At 40.3% G+C, this 15,802-nt stretch overlaps 1 protein-coding gene and 1 long non-coding RNA gene across 6 annotated transcripts in view; one reads left to right on the forward strand and one right to left on the reverse strand.

Moving 5' to 3' along the window:
- The window catches only part of LOC122453161, a 92,162-nt gene extending 76,967 nt beyond the window's left edge, over positions 1–15,195 (forward strand). For all 3 annotated transcript variants that reach the window (XR_006272962.1, XR_006272963.1, XR_006272961.1), the window contains 4 exons: positions 841–989; positions 4,909–5,004; positions 8,919–9,037; positions 13,338–15,195. This is a non-coding gene — a long non-coding RNA (uncharacterized LOC122453161). The remainder of the gene's footprint in view (positions 1–840; positions 990–4,908; positions 5,005–8,918; positions 9,038–13,337) is intronic.
- Positions 1–15,802, reverse strand: part of GDA (guanine deaminase) — a 100,197-nt gene that overhangs the window by 20,239 nt on the left and 64,156 nt on the right. For 2 of the 3 annotated variants that reach the window (XR_006272960.1, XM_043487028.1), the window contains exons 4-9: positions 12,857–12,944; positions 10,158–10,263; positions 7,874–7,901; positions 6,553–6,660; positions 3,426–3,533; positions 2,084–2,181 (exon numbers count right to left, since the gene is read on the reverse strand). Coding sequence is in view for 2 of the 3 variants with exons in the window: in XM_043487028.1 (XP_043342963.1) it covers positions 2,084–2,181; positions 3,426–3,533; positions 6,553–6,660; positions 7,874–7,901; positions 10,158–10,263; positions 12,857–12,944 (536 nt within the window). In the remaining variant the exon portion in view is untranslated. The remainder of the gene's footprint in view (positions 1–2,083; positions 2,182–3,425; positions 3,534–6,552; positions 6,661–7,873; positions 7,902–10,157; positions 10,264–12,856; positions 12,945–15,802) is intronic. The other variant, XM_043487029.1, reaches the window with a different exon arrangement.

Genomic DNA, 15,802 nt, shown 5'->3' on the forward strand with positions numbered 1-15,802 from the left:
ATTTCTCCCCATTGAAACATCTATCACCTCACGTATATTTACCTTTTGTTGTTGAGGACCTACAAGTTCTACTCTCTTAACAAATTTCAATTATACAATATGGTGTTAGCAACTTGTAAAAAAAAATTTTTTTTTTCAAGCAGCCCATCCTTCTATGCTAGGAAGTAGAAATTATAGAGCATTGCCTTTCCTCTCTTCCTGGAATCATTTGTTGCCTTCAATGACTAGTGATTTGCAAGGTCAAAGAAAGAGGGATAAAACTGGAAGAGGGTATGCAGGCTGTAAGTCACTGCCTGATGGATCAAATGCTGCTTCTGAGGACAGCAGCAACTAGGAGAGATTTCAGACATCGTGACCCTGAGCTCAATAGATGTGCCGCCTTTCTAAAGAGACAAAAACTAAAGTGATCCTCGGAAGTCTGTGAAGATGCAAAGGTCAAAATGGTTTGCTTGGAAATGCACGTTACTATCATTTTCAAAGCCCAGTGCACATGCAAGAAATCTCTCAAAGTGCTGGAGAAAGAATGGCAGTGACCATTCAAACCATAAACGTAGCCATAAAGAAAAATTTAACTTCAAACCTCAGTTTGTAAAACTGAGTCATGTGTTCATTTAGGTGTTGTGTAACTAAACTCATAGGATGTTAAACCCTTCCTCTAACTGGTCACCAGACCATAATTATGATTACTAAGATGTACATAGGCAAGATTCTGTTAGGTATGATCACTTTATGTCTGAAAACTAAAAGCCTCTGGAACCTCTCAAAACACTCCAAAAATATATTGCCATGGCTGACATGCATTTCCTATACTGCCATTGACTAGAACTTTTTCATTCACAGAGTCCCCAAGACTTCCGACAGCCAGAACCATCTCCTCTCTGCCTGGAGGCTCTCTCACAAAGCTGCAGCCTGCTCTGCCCTCTTTTGGGGAAGGTCTGAAATTGCAGAGACTCCATGCCCCTTCGCCCTGACCCAGCAGCCCTCCACTGGTAAGTTCAGGTATAACTACTTCAGCTCCCCCACCTCTTGGGCACGGTGTCCTTGAGGTCTACACTGGCTCCCTGAGTATTCCAGGAGGATTAAATTCCAGGAGCCCATGGTGATGACCTGCTTGGACTGACTTCCTTCCCTTCTTTGTCTCTCCCTACTAAAGGTGCTTCCTGAGATCACCTCCCAAATAAATTACTTGCACATAAATCCTTATGCCATGTTCTGCTTCTGCAAGAACTCAAAATGAGGAAGGATATAAAGTAATCCTCAAAAAAATGAAAATCTAACAGAAATTAAGAAATTTATTGAATGAATATATGAATGATCCACCGCAACCTGCCTCTCGCTCTGTTCTAGGTCAACTAACACCAGAAATGAGAGATCCTTTCTGTATGAAATCCTGGAACAGGAACTCTTAGCCTAGCATTCATGGGTTGGCATTATGGTATATGAGTTCCCCAAAATTAGATGCAGCATTTTCATGTCTGTGGGGGTTTTTTTCGTGAAGATACAGGCAACTTTCATCTGATTCCCTTGTGCACCTATAACTTTTCAAAAGGTTAAAAAAAGTTGTAAATAAAGTGTTCTCCATCCTGGGGAATTAACAGGACAGGGTCCCTCCTAAGTGCATCACGTCAGGTGACAACAGCATGACATCTACCGAAGGGTGATGGCTTCTGGTAGCATGGCACCATTTCTGGTAGTTTGTACATCACAAAGTAATGAGAGGTCAGTACCCTCTCCCTAGAAGACCAGGTTGGCATATGCACTCTTTCAGTCCTTAGCTCTAAATTCTCAGTGCTATTGGTTTTGAACTCTTTCTGTTTCCTATTGTTCTGTTTCGTGCAAACTCAGAAATTGTAAGAGATGTGGGGCTCCTCAAATGTACACTCTGCAAAAAATCGCCTCTTTTTTAAGTGCTCTCAGTCTCCCCAGTGTAGTACAGACAGGCACCCTTCTATCTAGTTCACATCCCAATCGAACATAACTACAGAAGAGAGATACTGGAGGAATGACAGAAAACAAAAGCTATCTGGCTGCTGCTTTGCAGTCCAAACATTCATGATCTACCAATCCATAATTGCCTACTTACGATAAGTTAGAATTGGGACAATGCGAGATGGACGCTCCTCGTTCCCTGAATACATCCAGTTCCTCTTCAGAAAGGTAGCAGCCATGTGCCATCACTGTCTGGAGGGAAGAGCATTCCAGGTGGAGACTACCACTTCAAAGTGCTTAAGTCAGTCCTCACTCACAAGCAGGTACTTAGCTGGTAAAGTTGATTCAAGAAGGCAGGCACTGCACACGTCAGACTTCTCTTAACTTTTAATCCTGATAATATTTGTGGGTTTTCCTGAGTAAGACTTTACTCTGGCAAAATTCTTTTTCTGTCAGTATAAAGCCTGTATTTAAATAGCTTTCTTCTTTGGGGAGCATGGTTCAATGATCACAGAATTATCATTAAAATAAAATCTTTCCAACCTCTGTGCAAATACAATTAACATGCAAATTGAAGGCTAATTTATTAATCATATGGAAATAGATGTAGAGTAGGGTGAAAATTACGATGTAGCATAAACAAGATCTATGCAGAATACTAACCTTTAAAACCAATCATATTCAGATGTCTGTTCACATAGTCCCTAAGAATTCATTTGCCATAATAATTAAACTTTCCATGCAGTTCATACATTTCGTTAAAGGCCAAGGCCAGGGGATATATTGCTGTAATGAGATCTCTCCTCACTCATATTAATTTTAATTAACATTGTTTAATTATAAATATAATACATACTCATTTCTTTAAAAAAGCAGTCTTAGAGTGTTTAAAAATGTCAAAAGTCCTCTGCTTCCTCAGGAAGGATCACTTTTAACATTCAGTGTGTGTCTTCCAGGCAGTTTGCTAAGCGAGCATGTACCCACACATATACAAACACACATCAAACAATATTTCTACAAACACCCTTCCTTGTAGGTTTGTATACCTCATTCTTTGTGAATGTTGGGTAAAATTCTAATTATCTACGTTCTGTAATCTAAACAATTCCTCACTGATAGCCATTTTTAAACTTTCATATGTAATTAACATCCCTATTCATATTCCTTACAGAATGGATCTTCAGAAATACATTTGCTAACTCAAAGAGATACACATTTACATTCTAATGGATACTGACAAAAATGTCCTTGGACCAAATGACATTCCCACCCTCAAAGAATTTTTTAGATTTATTTACCAATAAATTTAATGATTTATTCATCAGGGATGAAACTTCAGGCCCATTTTTAATTGTATGCACACATGCATATGCACACTGTGTACTTTTATTTGGGAAATGCATGTGTTACAGAAGTCTGAAGATTACTACTGAGATTTTTAAATTTAGATAAATATGCCTTACTTCATATAGATTGTATCATGATGAGCAATTTACCTTATTTGTCAGAAGATTGTTTTTATCATACACATCTGTGTAGTTTTTATAACCAGGGTATAAGTTTTCCACAGCTTTAACTTCATCACGATTTTCACTTATATGGCTCTACAAGAAAAGAAATAACATTTTCAGTTTTTTAATGTAAAATACCATTAGAAATTATACTTCCTACCCCCAAATGATGTGGATGGTGTCTACTTTCCTAAATAAAATAATGGATGGTTGGTGTATTTTATTTAAAACAATTCTTACTATATATATGACAATGAAACTATGAATATATAATTATATGAACACATACTATTCTAACCCTAACCCACGTAATGCTTTCTAACAGTCTTTTCAAATTTCAAACTATAGCAAGAATAAGTAAAAATAAAAAATACTAATTGAAGAGAGTCAGGAGCCTAGCTATGCATAAGTCACCTGCCTCTTCTGGTGTTGGCCACTTAAGAAAAGAGTTCACTGGCCATCAAAATGGTAGAGCATGGTTTACTCATAAAAAAGCTGAAATATGAATTTAAAAAAATTGAATTTTAGCCCAGGTTCTGACCCTACATGTGTATCTTAGGGTAAGTCAGTTGTTTCCTTGGCACCTCCATTTTCTCATCTTGCAAATAAAAGTGTTGGGCAAAATGAGTGATTTTTAAATTCTTTTACCTTTCAATGTGTTATTCTTATAAAAATTCACAGATATTCAACATTTAAAAGGTATGAATGAGTTGCCATACAGAATGAAGCAGGGTTTGGACTCTGGGACCCTGCTCCCATTCTGTCCCTTTTGTCAGCTCCCAGAATGAGTTCCTCTTCAGGAAATAGCTTGAAAATAAGAGACAAATAGTCCTGACATCATCAAGAAAGAGCGTATAAGAATGTACATAGAAGCAAGTCCTGGCCCCAACACTGTCCCTTCTCCAGGGAACCACAAAACCTGCGATGGTATAGTGTTTTTGAGACACGATGTGTCACCATACCAACCCCTCACCTAAAACAGAAATCACTTCTGACCAACCAGTGATGAGTATAGTATATGTTATAAGAAATAACTCTTAAGCAAGTTACTACTTCCAGAAATGGCAATGCCATTTCCCTTCCTCCCTGAGGTAGAGTATAAATAACCAAATAAATAAAAAACAACAATGGACTGAAAACAATGTTCCATCTGAAGAATGAGCTGTCTCCCTGCCTTGAGGAAATCCAGACCACTGAGAAATGGGCATGGGCATTGGAAGAGAGGAAAGGAAAACCAGATGGTTTGTGTCATTTTGATAAATTTGAGTAAGTATGTACATAAACATGTAGATACACCTCCAGCAAGTAAATACTTAATTTTTCTGTGTGTTGATAGGGTTCAGGACACACTAACCCAAAATATGGCACCTTGGAATACTGAATATTTTAATCCAAAGAAATCTGACAAAATGGTGAAAGTAGGATGGTTCACTCTGATCTTGCCTTCACCCCTTTTTTCCTGAAACAGGTCATAAAACTCTTGTATGAGAGGTTCCCACCCTATACCTAGAGGAAAGGAGTATCCTTATCTCTAAAGACAAAGGAAACCAAGAACCAGGCCTTGGTAAGTTTTCCCCACTTTACTATGCTTGCTTCATACTCCTTAACCCATCCTGCTCCTCCAGGACTATACACTTGTCACCATACCTAACATAAAAATACTCAGGTATGTTTCATTGTGTCTCTGTTTCCTAATGAGGCTCTTGTATCATATAAAACTTATATAAACCTGTATGCTTTACTCCTGTTAATCCATCTATTTCAGTTTAGTTTTCAGGCCCAGCCAGGGGCCCTAAAAATGTAACAGATAATTTTTTCCTTCCCTACAATTGTATGGGATTGAATATAAAATTTCAAATATCACAGACCACCAAGAAAAAAAAATGGGGAAAGACAAAAATAGTTAATGAACCCTAACAAGATAAATCTTAACAATCCTCCATCCTATGAAACAATAAAGGATCAATGTGTTGCCTTTCCCTGACATGCCCTTTGTTTTTGGATAGTCAACTCTTAAGAGGGAAAATTTTAGTGCAGTAAGTAATGTAGCTTGAATGGAGAAGGGAAGCTACCAACTCCCAATTTTAACCCAGCTGGAAGCTTCAGAAAGTGTTTTATTCCTAAATTGCAACCATTTAATGACAAAGTAAGATATACTTTTTTTGTTCCTGACTTTAAATTAAGAAGCTTGGAACAAAAGGGTTTTTAAATTCATTTTTGTAAGGTGGAAATTAGGTTCTTTCTGCTTTTCAAATAATAGGTGGTTCCTCCAAAAAGGAAGGACTAGAACACTGAGAAAGTATCGAAAGAAACACATTAGATGTATCCTATGGAGAGCAGGTAACCAGTTTCTCATTAATCCTGCCTGCTTGCTTAAAATGTCCTCATCTCTGGGAGCCAGACTGGAGATAACTGAGGGCAAAAGGAACCTTCAGGTTTCTTAGCTAAACAGCAAGCTAGATTTAGGTGATGTCTCTAAGGAACCTTATATCCTATGATGCTATATCTTGAGGAGCTCTTAGGAGACTAAGGGCAGGCTGCCCCCAAAGTGTGCCACTCTGGATGTAGATTATTTTGAGCTAAAAACTAATCAAGGCCCAAAAGATTCAGAAGAAGCTTTGAACTTCCTCCTTACCACCTACTTAAGATTGGAAGCCTGTCCCAGGAAAGAGCTATTATCAGAGATAACTATAGTAAGGTACTAGGTATGTAGACAAGGGGAACCTAGCAAAACCCACTTGCTCAAAATGGTTCAGCACATATTTGCTTATGAAATAGTAACTTTTTATTTCAGTGCCTTACCTTATTTCTGCCTGAAGCCTGAGATCCCTACTTTCTTCTTAGTCTAGAACGTGTATATATGTCACCTTGCCTTACTGTCTTTGGAACCCTCATACTTATGTGGATTTCCTGTGTGCATGTAATAAATTTTGTTTTCTCCTGTTAATGTGTCCTATATGTCATGTTAATTGCCAGTGAAAAGAACTAAAAGAGGAAAGAGGGGAAACCTAACTCTTCCACAGTAGAAGATGGAGATTATGAAATTACTGCCAGAATTTAGAGTACAGAGAAGTCTTCTAGGTCTCGACAGAGGCAGGAGAAAAATGCCCACCTGAATGTGCAAATCACGGGCCTTCGCGAGGTTTCCGAGTTCACCCAACAAAGTCTCAGAGCAGGAAAGGGGAAAACATGGTGTCACTATGGGCTGCACTCGAGGATACTGGAAATCATCAAAAACACTTGGTAAAGAAACTATGGATATCTGAATGTGTAGCATACCCCAAAATGCATTTCATACCACAGCATGATTTTACATCTTCATCCCTGGGGACAGTCCTTCATTCCAGGAGCAGTGAATGGGTTTCATGGAAATGACTCATGGTTGAGGACAAGGAAGGGTATTTCTGTAACACCAAGTTCAATGGAAGAAGATCCCATCTCAAATGCAAGACACACGAAAGCTCAGACTGAGTGGCTTTTATGAAGAGAATTAGGAGGCAGAGGAGACATTTCAAATGAGAGTGCTGGAGAAACTGAAAATGGGGTGGTGGTCTGTTCCCCTTTCTACATCTTAGGGCAGTGGTGAGGCTAAGGATCCACTAAGTTACATCTAGGTCTCCCAAGATGAAACTGAAAGACCCCCTCCAGGACTGAGGGGTCCTATGGTTTCCAATCAGACCTTAAAAAATGGTCAGGGAAGAGTCTGGTTTGCCATCTAAGAGACTGCCCAGTAGAGCCAGAGACCAGCCTGCTGGGGGTGGGACAGAAGACGGCACTGCCCCCATAGGCTCACAACACCTGGGCGCTGTGCCGGGGGTGCCTGGCTGAGGCCTTCGGGCCACATGACGTGCCGCACATCTATGGGCCAAGGCAGTCTGGCGGGGGCATCTGGGCTGGACACCACCTGTGTTTCAGACCCGATCGGGGGTACAAGAGGCCAGAGCCAATGGTGATATAGCTAACAAACCACACCACAACATCTAGTGGCCACCAATCTGTGTACATCAATGAAGCCCTCTTCCACTTCCCACAGACCCAGCCTATGAAATTAGAAGGTCTCAGAGGAAAGGGAGGGAAGACCACTGAAGAAGTAAAAAAAAAAAAAAATGCCTGACCTTACTAAGCTGAGCTGATGGGTTCCCCATGAAAACAATTTAAGGTTTTAGGAAAATACTTTTGCATGCATGAAATAAGCTAACCATATAGACTGCTGCCGCTGCTGCTGCTAAGTCGCTTCAGTCGTGTCCGACTCTGTGTGACCCCATAGACGGCAGCCCACCAGGCTCCGCCATCCCTGGGATTCTCCAGGCAAGAACACTGGAGTGAGTTGCCATTTCCTTCTCCACCATACAGACTAACCTCTACCAAAACCAACAAATCCTACAGTCAACACAAAGGCAATCCAAAAGCGAGATAGGAACAAGTTTACTTACATTCCTCTGGAGCATTTCTGACACAAATCTGAAATAAAACAACAAATGTAACGTTAGAAAATTTAGGCATTTTTCAAATAAATTTTTTAAAAGGATAAAACCATGATCCTTACGTTTGCCCTAATTTTAATATAAACATTTCTAATGCTGGATATGTTTCACCACCACTAATTAAGGATTAACAAGTAGTAATTACTTTGTTCTCTCATTTGTAGTCCAAGAGATGGAGTGCAAAATCACAGGGAAATACAATTTTATCATCTACCATCAGCTGGGCTGCTCACAAGTATTCCCACAGCACTCAAGGTGTTCAGATAGATTAAGCTCTGTTTCAGGGAATATCGCCGTATGTTTATGTTCCATGGACATTAGAGTTTTGGGGTCCTATGTACCTGGAGGTGTTTAGAAGCCATAGACTCTGCACTTTCAGTTTCCCTAAAGTAGAAGCTGTTTGCCCACACAATCACAATAACATCATTTATTTTCAAATGCCAGGTCCTACGGGGCATGGATGTTGGAGTAAAGCAGAAGGACTAGGCCAGACATGTTGTGAAACAGGTGGTGACAGGGGTGGTGATCTTACCAATTATATCAGCGGGGATGATGGTATCTATATGGCCTATGAAATTGACTATTTCTGCCTTGGCTGGAAATATTTATGAACTATAGCTTCCTACCTTCTGGTGTTACTTTGTTTAGGAATAAAATGTGAATTAGGGTTCACTATTCCCACAAACAAGGCCTCCCGGGTGTCGCTAGTGGTAAAGAACCTGCCTGCCGGCACAGGAGATGTAGGAGACCTGGGTTCGATCCCTAGGTTGGGAGGATCCCCTGGAGAAGGGAATGGCAACCCACTCCAGTATTCTTGCCTGGAGAATCCCATGGACAGAGGAGCCTTGTGGGCTACAGTCCATGGGGTCACAAAGAGTCAGACATGACTGAAGCAAATTAGCACACAGCACATTCCCACAAACACAGATTCCTAGAAAAGTTGAGCATATGGCCAAATGCTAAGGGGAAAATGGGTGCTTCCTTCTCTCCGCAGGCACATAGGAACCTCTAAACCACTGTTTTCAGAGGACACACTTAAGGTGGAGGCCTGAGGAATGGAGAAAAGTTGGACACTTCAAACTTTGCATCAGGATACATTTGGTCTTGGGGAAGGTATAAAGCTAAAGAATTTTCTTCTATATTTCTTGCATGTTGAGTGTCATACAACACAGTTCCTTGTGAAATCCTCAAGGTACCATGAGAAAGCCATTAAAGAAATGTAGGAAAAGGGCTTCCCTGGGGGCTCAGTGGTGGAGAGTCTGCCTGTCAATGCAGGAGGCACAGGTTCAATCCCTGATCTGGGGAGCAGGATCCCACATGCTGCAAAGCAACGAAGCCTGTGAACCACAGCTGTTGAGCCTGTCCTCTAGAGCATGGGAGCCACGACTACTGAAGCCTGCATGCCCCAGAACCCATGCTCTAAAACTAGAGAGGCCACCAGAATCAAAAGCCCGCACACTACAAAGAAGAGTAGCTCTCACTCGCCACAACTACTGAGGGCCCAAGAGCAGCAGTGAAGACCTATCACAGCCAATAAATAAATTAAAGTTATATATATATATATACATATGTAGAAAAAGTACCCATGGCATCAGTAGCATGAAGTGAAGTGAAGTGAAGTGAAGTCGCTCAGTCGTGTCTGACTCTTTGCGACCCCGTGGACTGTAGCCCACCAAGCTCCTTAGTCCATGGGATTCTCCAGGCAAGAATACTGGAGTGGGTTGCCAGTTCCTTCTCCAGGGGATCCTCCCGACCCAGGGATCGAACTCAGGTCCCCCACCTTGCGGGCAGATGCTTTAACCTCTGAGCCACCAGTAGCATATCCCCATGTAAAATAAAAAGAATATTAACAAAAGCACATGCTCTCAAGCAATAGCATAACCTATACCCAAAAGTAATTTAATGAGCAGGCCACAGACACTCAACACAAGTTTAACCTACAGGAGAAGCCCAGATCTATAATGAAGTAGGTAAATCATTCACTTTTTAAAAAATCCTTCATTTTAAAAAGGTATTTGCCCTTCCTAAAGTATAGTAAGTACCCAGAGGCTTTCAAATATAACTTGATATACAAAAATAGTATTGATATGCAACATTTTCCTAAGGATCAGGTCAATTTCATAAAAGTTAGACACACCCAGTCAGTGACATGTGTGCACATTCTGCCTGGGTTAAACGGGTTTCTTCTCTCCATCTGTAACTCCATCCATAAGATAAATCAAGACAAACATACCTCTCTGTTTCCTTGATTGACTCCTCAGTGGTTTCTTTGTATTCTGGAACAAGGTCATTCAAATCCATGCAAATTTTGCCCACAAATGCCCGCTGCCCAAATTTATCTGTGAGAAACACAGAAACCATTTCAAGTCATGCTTCTTTCCTAAAATGTACTTTCCTGAGCCCTTTAAAAACATTTTAAATTAAAATCATTATGAAAACATAAGTGAGAGTATAAAAGATCATCATATTATTTAAGAACAATTTTTTTAAAAAGCCAGTTAATTCTGTAAGTAGTAAAGATTCTCCCACTGGTGGCTGACTCCTCTGTTTACACCCAGGACGAAGGATATTATTTGCTTAAGGTAAACTCAGATGTGTGCAATGTCCTCTATGATGTGCAAGGTTATGAGAAATATACCCAATAATGTATGTAAAGTGTCTGACACATGGGGCTTAGAAAAACTGTCACTATTCTTAACTGTAGCAGTGCCAGTATTCTTCAGTTCAGTCACTCAGTCATGTCCAACTCTTTGCAACCCCATGGACTGCAGCACACCTGATGTGTGGACAGGCTTCCCTGTCCATCACCACTCCCAGAGCTTGCTCAAACTCATGTCCATTGAATCAGTGATGCCATCCAACTATCTCATCCTCTGTCATTCCCTTCTCCTCCTGCCTTCAATCTTTCCCAGCATCAGGGTTTTTTTCTAATGAATCGGTTCTTCACATCAGGTGGCCAAAGTATTGGAGCTTCCGCTTCAGCATCAGTCCTTTCAATGAATATTCAGGACTGATCTCCTTTAGGATGGACTGGTTGGATCTCCTTGCAGTCAAAGGGACTCTCAAGAGTCTTCTCCAACACCACAGTTCAAAAGTATCAATTCTTTGGTGCTCAGCTTTCTTTATGGTCCAACTCTCACATCCATGCATGACTACTAGAAAAACCATAGCTTTGACTAGATGGACCTTTGTTGGCAAAGTAATGTCTCTGCTTTTTAATATGCTGTCTAGGTTGGTCATAGCTTTTCTTCCAAGGAGCAAGTGTCTTTTAATGTCATGGCTGCAGTCACCATCTGCAGTGATTCTGGAGCCCAAGAAAATAAAGTCTCTCACTGTTTCCATTGCCAGTATTGTTACCTGTGAGGAATTTTGCTTAATCCTACTAGAAGTTCTCAACACTGAAGAACCTAATGCTTATCAGAGGTGCTAGAGGAATTCTATTTCAGTTAGAAAGTTGATGCTACATGAAGCAGTGTTCATTATTTTAACATCTCTACCTCTGTCATAAGAGTCTTTCAGAAGTCTTTCTACATCTCTCTTTCCCCTGTAATTCATTGTAATACCTGGCCATTAGATTACTCTTCCTTAAATCACCACCTTCATTACATACCTTATCTGACTCAAAACCTTTTTTGAGTCTTTGATGCATATCTGAATCACTCCACAGTCTGAAGCATCCCCTCTCCCCAACTTCTTTCCTCCCACCATGCAATGAATCCTTCCCTTTAGTTCAACTCCTCTGTCCCCTGCTTCCTGTATCCTCTATGGACATTCCTGACCCCATACCCATACCCCCATGTCACTTCTCCTGTCTTAAAGGCATTTTCCTGTCTCATCTCCCTTGAAAGTCCAGTTTAAAGGTCCCTTCAATGAAATCTTTCCAGATGATCCAATTCTGGCTTCATTCTGTCTCCTCCAAAATTCACAATATTTACTTTCAGCGTCACACTTGAAGTCTTTGGCATACACTACCTTGGCCTGCAAACAAGTGTCGGCACATCAGTCAGTAGTGTTTACGGAGCACCTGCTATGTGGTAGGCAATGTGCTGGGTACAAGTTTTGGAATCATCCATCTAAATCCAGTCTCAGCTCTGCTGACTAGCTGTGGGACCTGGGGATGTTGCATAACTTCTCTGGGCGTCAGTTTATCCATCTGTAACACAGGGACAGGAACAACTGTCCCAGAAGGCTATTTACAGCTAAACGGAACCAATCCATGTAGAGTGCTTTGCACAACACCAGACATCTAGTAAGAACACTACAGCTGTTACTGAAGTTATTAATCTATGTTGTTGTTTCGTTACTAAATTGTGTCTGACTCTTTTGTGACTCCATGGCGTGTAACCCACCAGACTTCTGTCTATGGGTTTCCCAGGCAGGATGACTGAAGTGGGTTGCCATTTCCTTCTCCAGGGGATCTTCCCGACCCAGGGATCGAATCCATGTCTCCTGCATTGGCAGGCCAATTCTTTACCACTAAGCCACGAAGGAAGACCTTTAATCAATGTGTGTACCTATTAACCAGTTAATCCTATCTGATTCCTCAAGGGCAGAGGCTATTTTCCATTTTACTGTGTTCCCAGCATCTAGCACAGTGCCCTGAGTCTAGCCAACAGCCAAGAACTATCTGTTGATTATAATAAGCTGTGGTCATTGCTAGCATTAGTAAATCTGCTCCAAAAAGCCCTAAATTAATACACACCTATTTACGTCATCCTACAACCAAAAACAAAAAGTAAATAATCAAATTACTTAAACAATAGAAAGAGTTCAAGGGCCACAGTAATACACAAATACCTAATCACTTGCAAGACGTTCAGTGCTCAAACTCTAGCAATTAAAAACCAGGACTGCTCACAAGCATAAGTCCCTGCCAGCATGGTCCCACCTGCCCGCTTCATGTGCCCATAAATCATCCTTTTATCTCCTCACCTGTAATTTCTGCAAGAAGCAGTGATGAGTCAGTGTGAATTGTTCCAAAGTAACAAGCTGTGGTTGTTCCATTCTTTAGTGTTCTTCTCTAAAAATAAATCACAAAAACCATGAATTGCCTGTGCCCAGAAAAGTCGCATGGTATATACACATGAAGATGGAATTTTGGTTTTCAATTTTAAGATGTTTTTACTTAAAGGAATGCCATCTTGACATGAAATGTAATTAAGGTAAATGGCGAAAGTATTTATATTTCAAAAATGTTAGAACTTTTGATTTCCTAGATTCACAAGGTTCTGTGTTGCAGAATTTATAAAATGTGATACTAATTCCTGACTTTTTAGGCTTGTTTACGGATATGCAAACTTTATTGGGAAGGAATAAATACAATTTATTCTAGAAATTACAGGATAAAATTATTCAGCCAGCTATTTAGTTCAAACTGGCAGATTGATCACATGTTTCTATCTCTCTTCCTCAGGAAATCTCCACTAAAATAATGTAATGGAGTGTTAACATTTATTAACCCACGAGGAGAGAGGAGACATGAGCAGAGGAAATATTTTAACGTCTTCACAGAAGAAAAAAACATGAATAAAAACCTGGAGGCAACTTGGAAAAAGAGAGAAACATGTGGTTGTTAACAGGGAATTGGCTGAAAGTGTGTATACAGATGATTAAACCTTGGCAGGACTCTTTCCTGTTGAAATCAGCCGTTCCTTGCAAAAGAGATTTACTCTTTGCGGAAATTTGATAGTATTTAGAGAATACAAGCCCAAAAGGACAAGGTGAGGCACAGGCTGAAAGAAAGAGGCTTAAGTAGATAGGTGGCTGACTCTGGGACCCATGGTCATCTTCCCCAAAATGTCACATGTACTACTTCCACCAGTTCTGGTAGGATTGAAGGACTTCTTTCTAGAGAAGATAAATGGCTCTAGAAGAAAGATGTCCTCACAGTGACATTTAGGATCCACAATTAAAATGGCTATTCACTGCCCTCGCTGTTCATCCTATAATGAAGCTTTCCCGGCAACCAGTGTGATAATAGGAAAGAACACGCCCTATCCTAGCAGCCTCTGCTCAGCTTCAGCCAATTGTTAGAGATCAGTGATGTCAGTTCATCTTGAAGGTCAAGAGAATTAGGAAAACTGGATTTTTTTTTTTTTTTGAAAACTGGATTTTTATGTGAGTATTTTCAAATTTTAAGACACTTAGCACATGAAATAAAATATGAATGACTGTAAGTAAAGGATGTTTAGAACCTGTCAGCTACAGAAAAGGATGCACTAGCTTTCTGCCAGAATCATATGCTGAAGAGAAAAGTTAACATCTTGACAGAGGCATCGAATTCAGTCTCCATCTGCCAGGAAAGTGCTTGCATCCTAGTGTGAAATAAAGTGAAGTCGCTCAGTCATGTCCGACTCTTTGCGACCACATGGACTGTAGCCTACCAGGCTCCTCCATCCATGGGATTTTCCAGGCAAGAGTACTGGAGTGGGTTGCCATTTCCTTCTCCAGGGGATCTTCCCAACCCAGGGATCAAAGCCAGGTCTCCCGCATTGCAGGCAGACACTTTACCGTCTGAGCCACCAGGGAAGCCAGGGCTTAGTGAACATTGCTGAATGAACACATGAGGAAGCAGACCAAACTAAAACAACCAGAGGTATAAAATGATCTAAAATTAGCATTGTTACATGTATATAACAGGACACAGTATCCTTGAAAGAGGAAGGGGCAGCAAGAGTGAATTAATGACTTGCAAAGTTGGGCTACTGGCGTTCTCTAAGAATGTGGCATAAAAGTATATACAGAAATGTCACTGTTTTTCTAAGAAGAGTTATCAAAAGAAAGAGCACATTGGAAGGGAAAATATACTAAGATCAAGAGAAATGGCGGGGGGCGGGGGATGGGTAAAGAGGCAGAGAAATTGAATGAGCACATGTGCATGAGAAAGCTTTATTTCCCAAAATGGAAATGATACTATATTAAAGAAATGAGCTGAAAAAAAAGAACAGATCTATAAGTGAAATTTCAGAACATCAAGGATGAAGAAAATCTGGTAGGGCAGCAAATTAACTAGAAAGGAAAGAAAATCAGACTTGCGTTGGTACATTGGATGGTGGTGAGCAAATCAAGAATTCTCTCTAGAGCTAAACTGCATCATTCAAGAGTCAGAACAAACTTTTGGTAATTCAAGGGTTTGGATTATCACCTACTTTATTAGAATAGATTATCATCGTCTATATTCTAAGAAAATGAATCCAAAAGAAAGACTGGGGATCCAAATTTAAAACATTTTAAATTTAGATGGTGAAAAAAAAAAAAAAGAACTAAAATCTCACATGATGTAACACAGGACATGGTGAGGGAGGTTCTATCTTGAAGAAAAGAAGCCTAAGTTTCTTATCCTATTAAATGGGAGACTATAGAGGAAAATGATAGAAGACTTGTAACACTTATAGCAACCTAATTTAATAGATATTTTTTCAAAAGTCACTGTGACAGACAAAAAATAGTCTTTTTAAAAGTGTACAGAATAATCATAAAAGTTGACCTTTTGTTAGGTCATAAAATAACAGTGAACTAAGAATGGAGAAGAAAATGGCGACCCACTCCAGTATTCTTGCCTGGAGAATCCCACGGACAGAGGAACCTGGCAGGCTATGGAGTCCATGGGGTCGCAAGAGTCGGACACGACTTAGCGACTAAACCATCCATCCATCCAATTACCAAGAAAAATAACCACACAAGTTACATTTACTAACCAGAATAAAATGAAACTCAAAACAGAAGTGTATCTGACATTTTCTAAACTCTCGACACTTTAAACACCTTTCTAAAACGGGCTTGAAGAAGAGCTCAAATGGAAATTGTCAGTTAATTAGCTATGATGACAGTGGAAGTAATACTACCAGACCCCGAGAGCAAGTCCTTTCTCTGAGTCAG

The sequence above is a fragment of the Cervus canadensis genome, chromosome 14 (assembly GCF_019320065.1).
Source record: "Cervus canadensis isolate Bull #8, Minnesota chromosome 14, ASM1932006v1, whole genome shotgun sequence".
Classification (NCBI taxonomy): domain Eukaryota; kingdom Metazoa; phylum Chordata; class Mammalia; order Artiodactyla; family Cervidae; genus Cervus; species Cervus canadensis.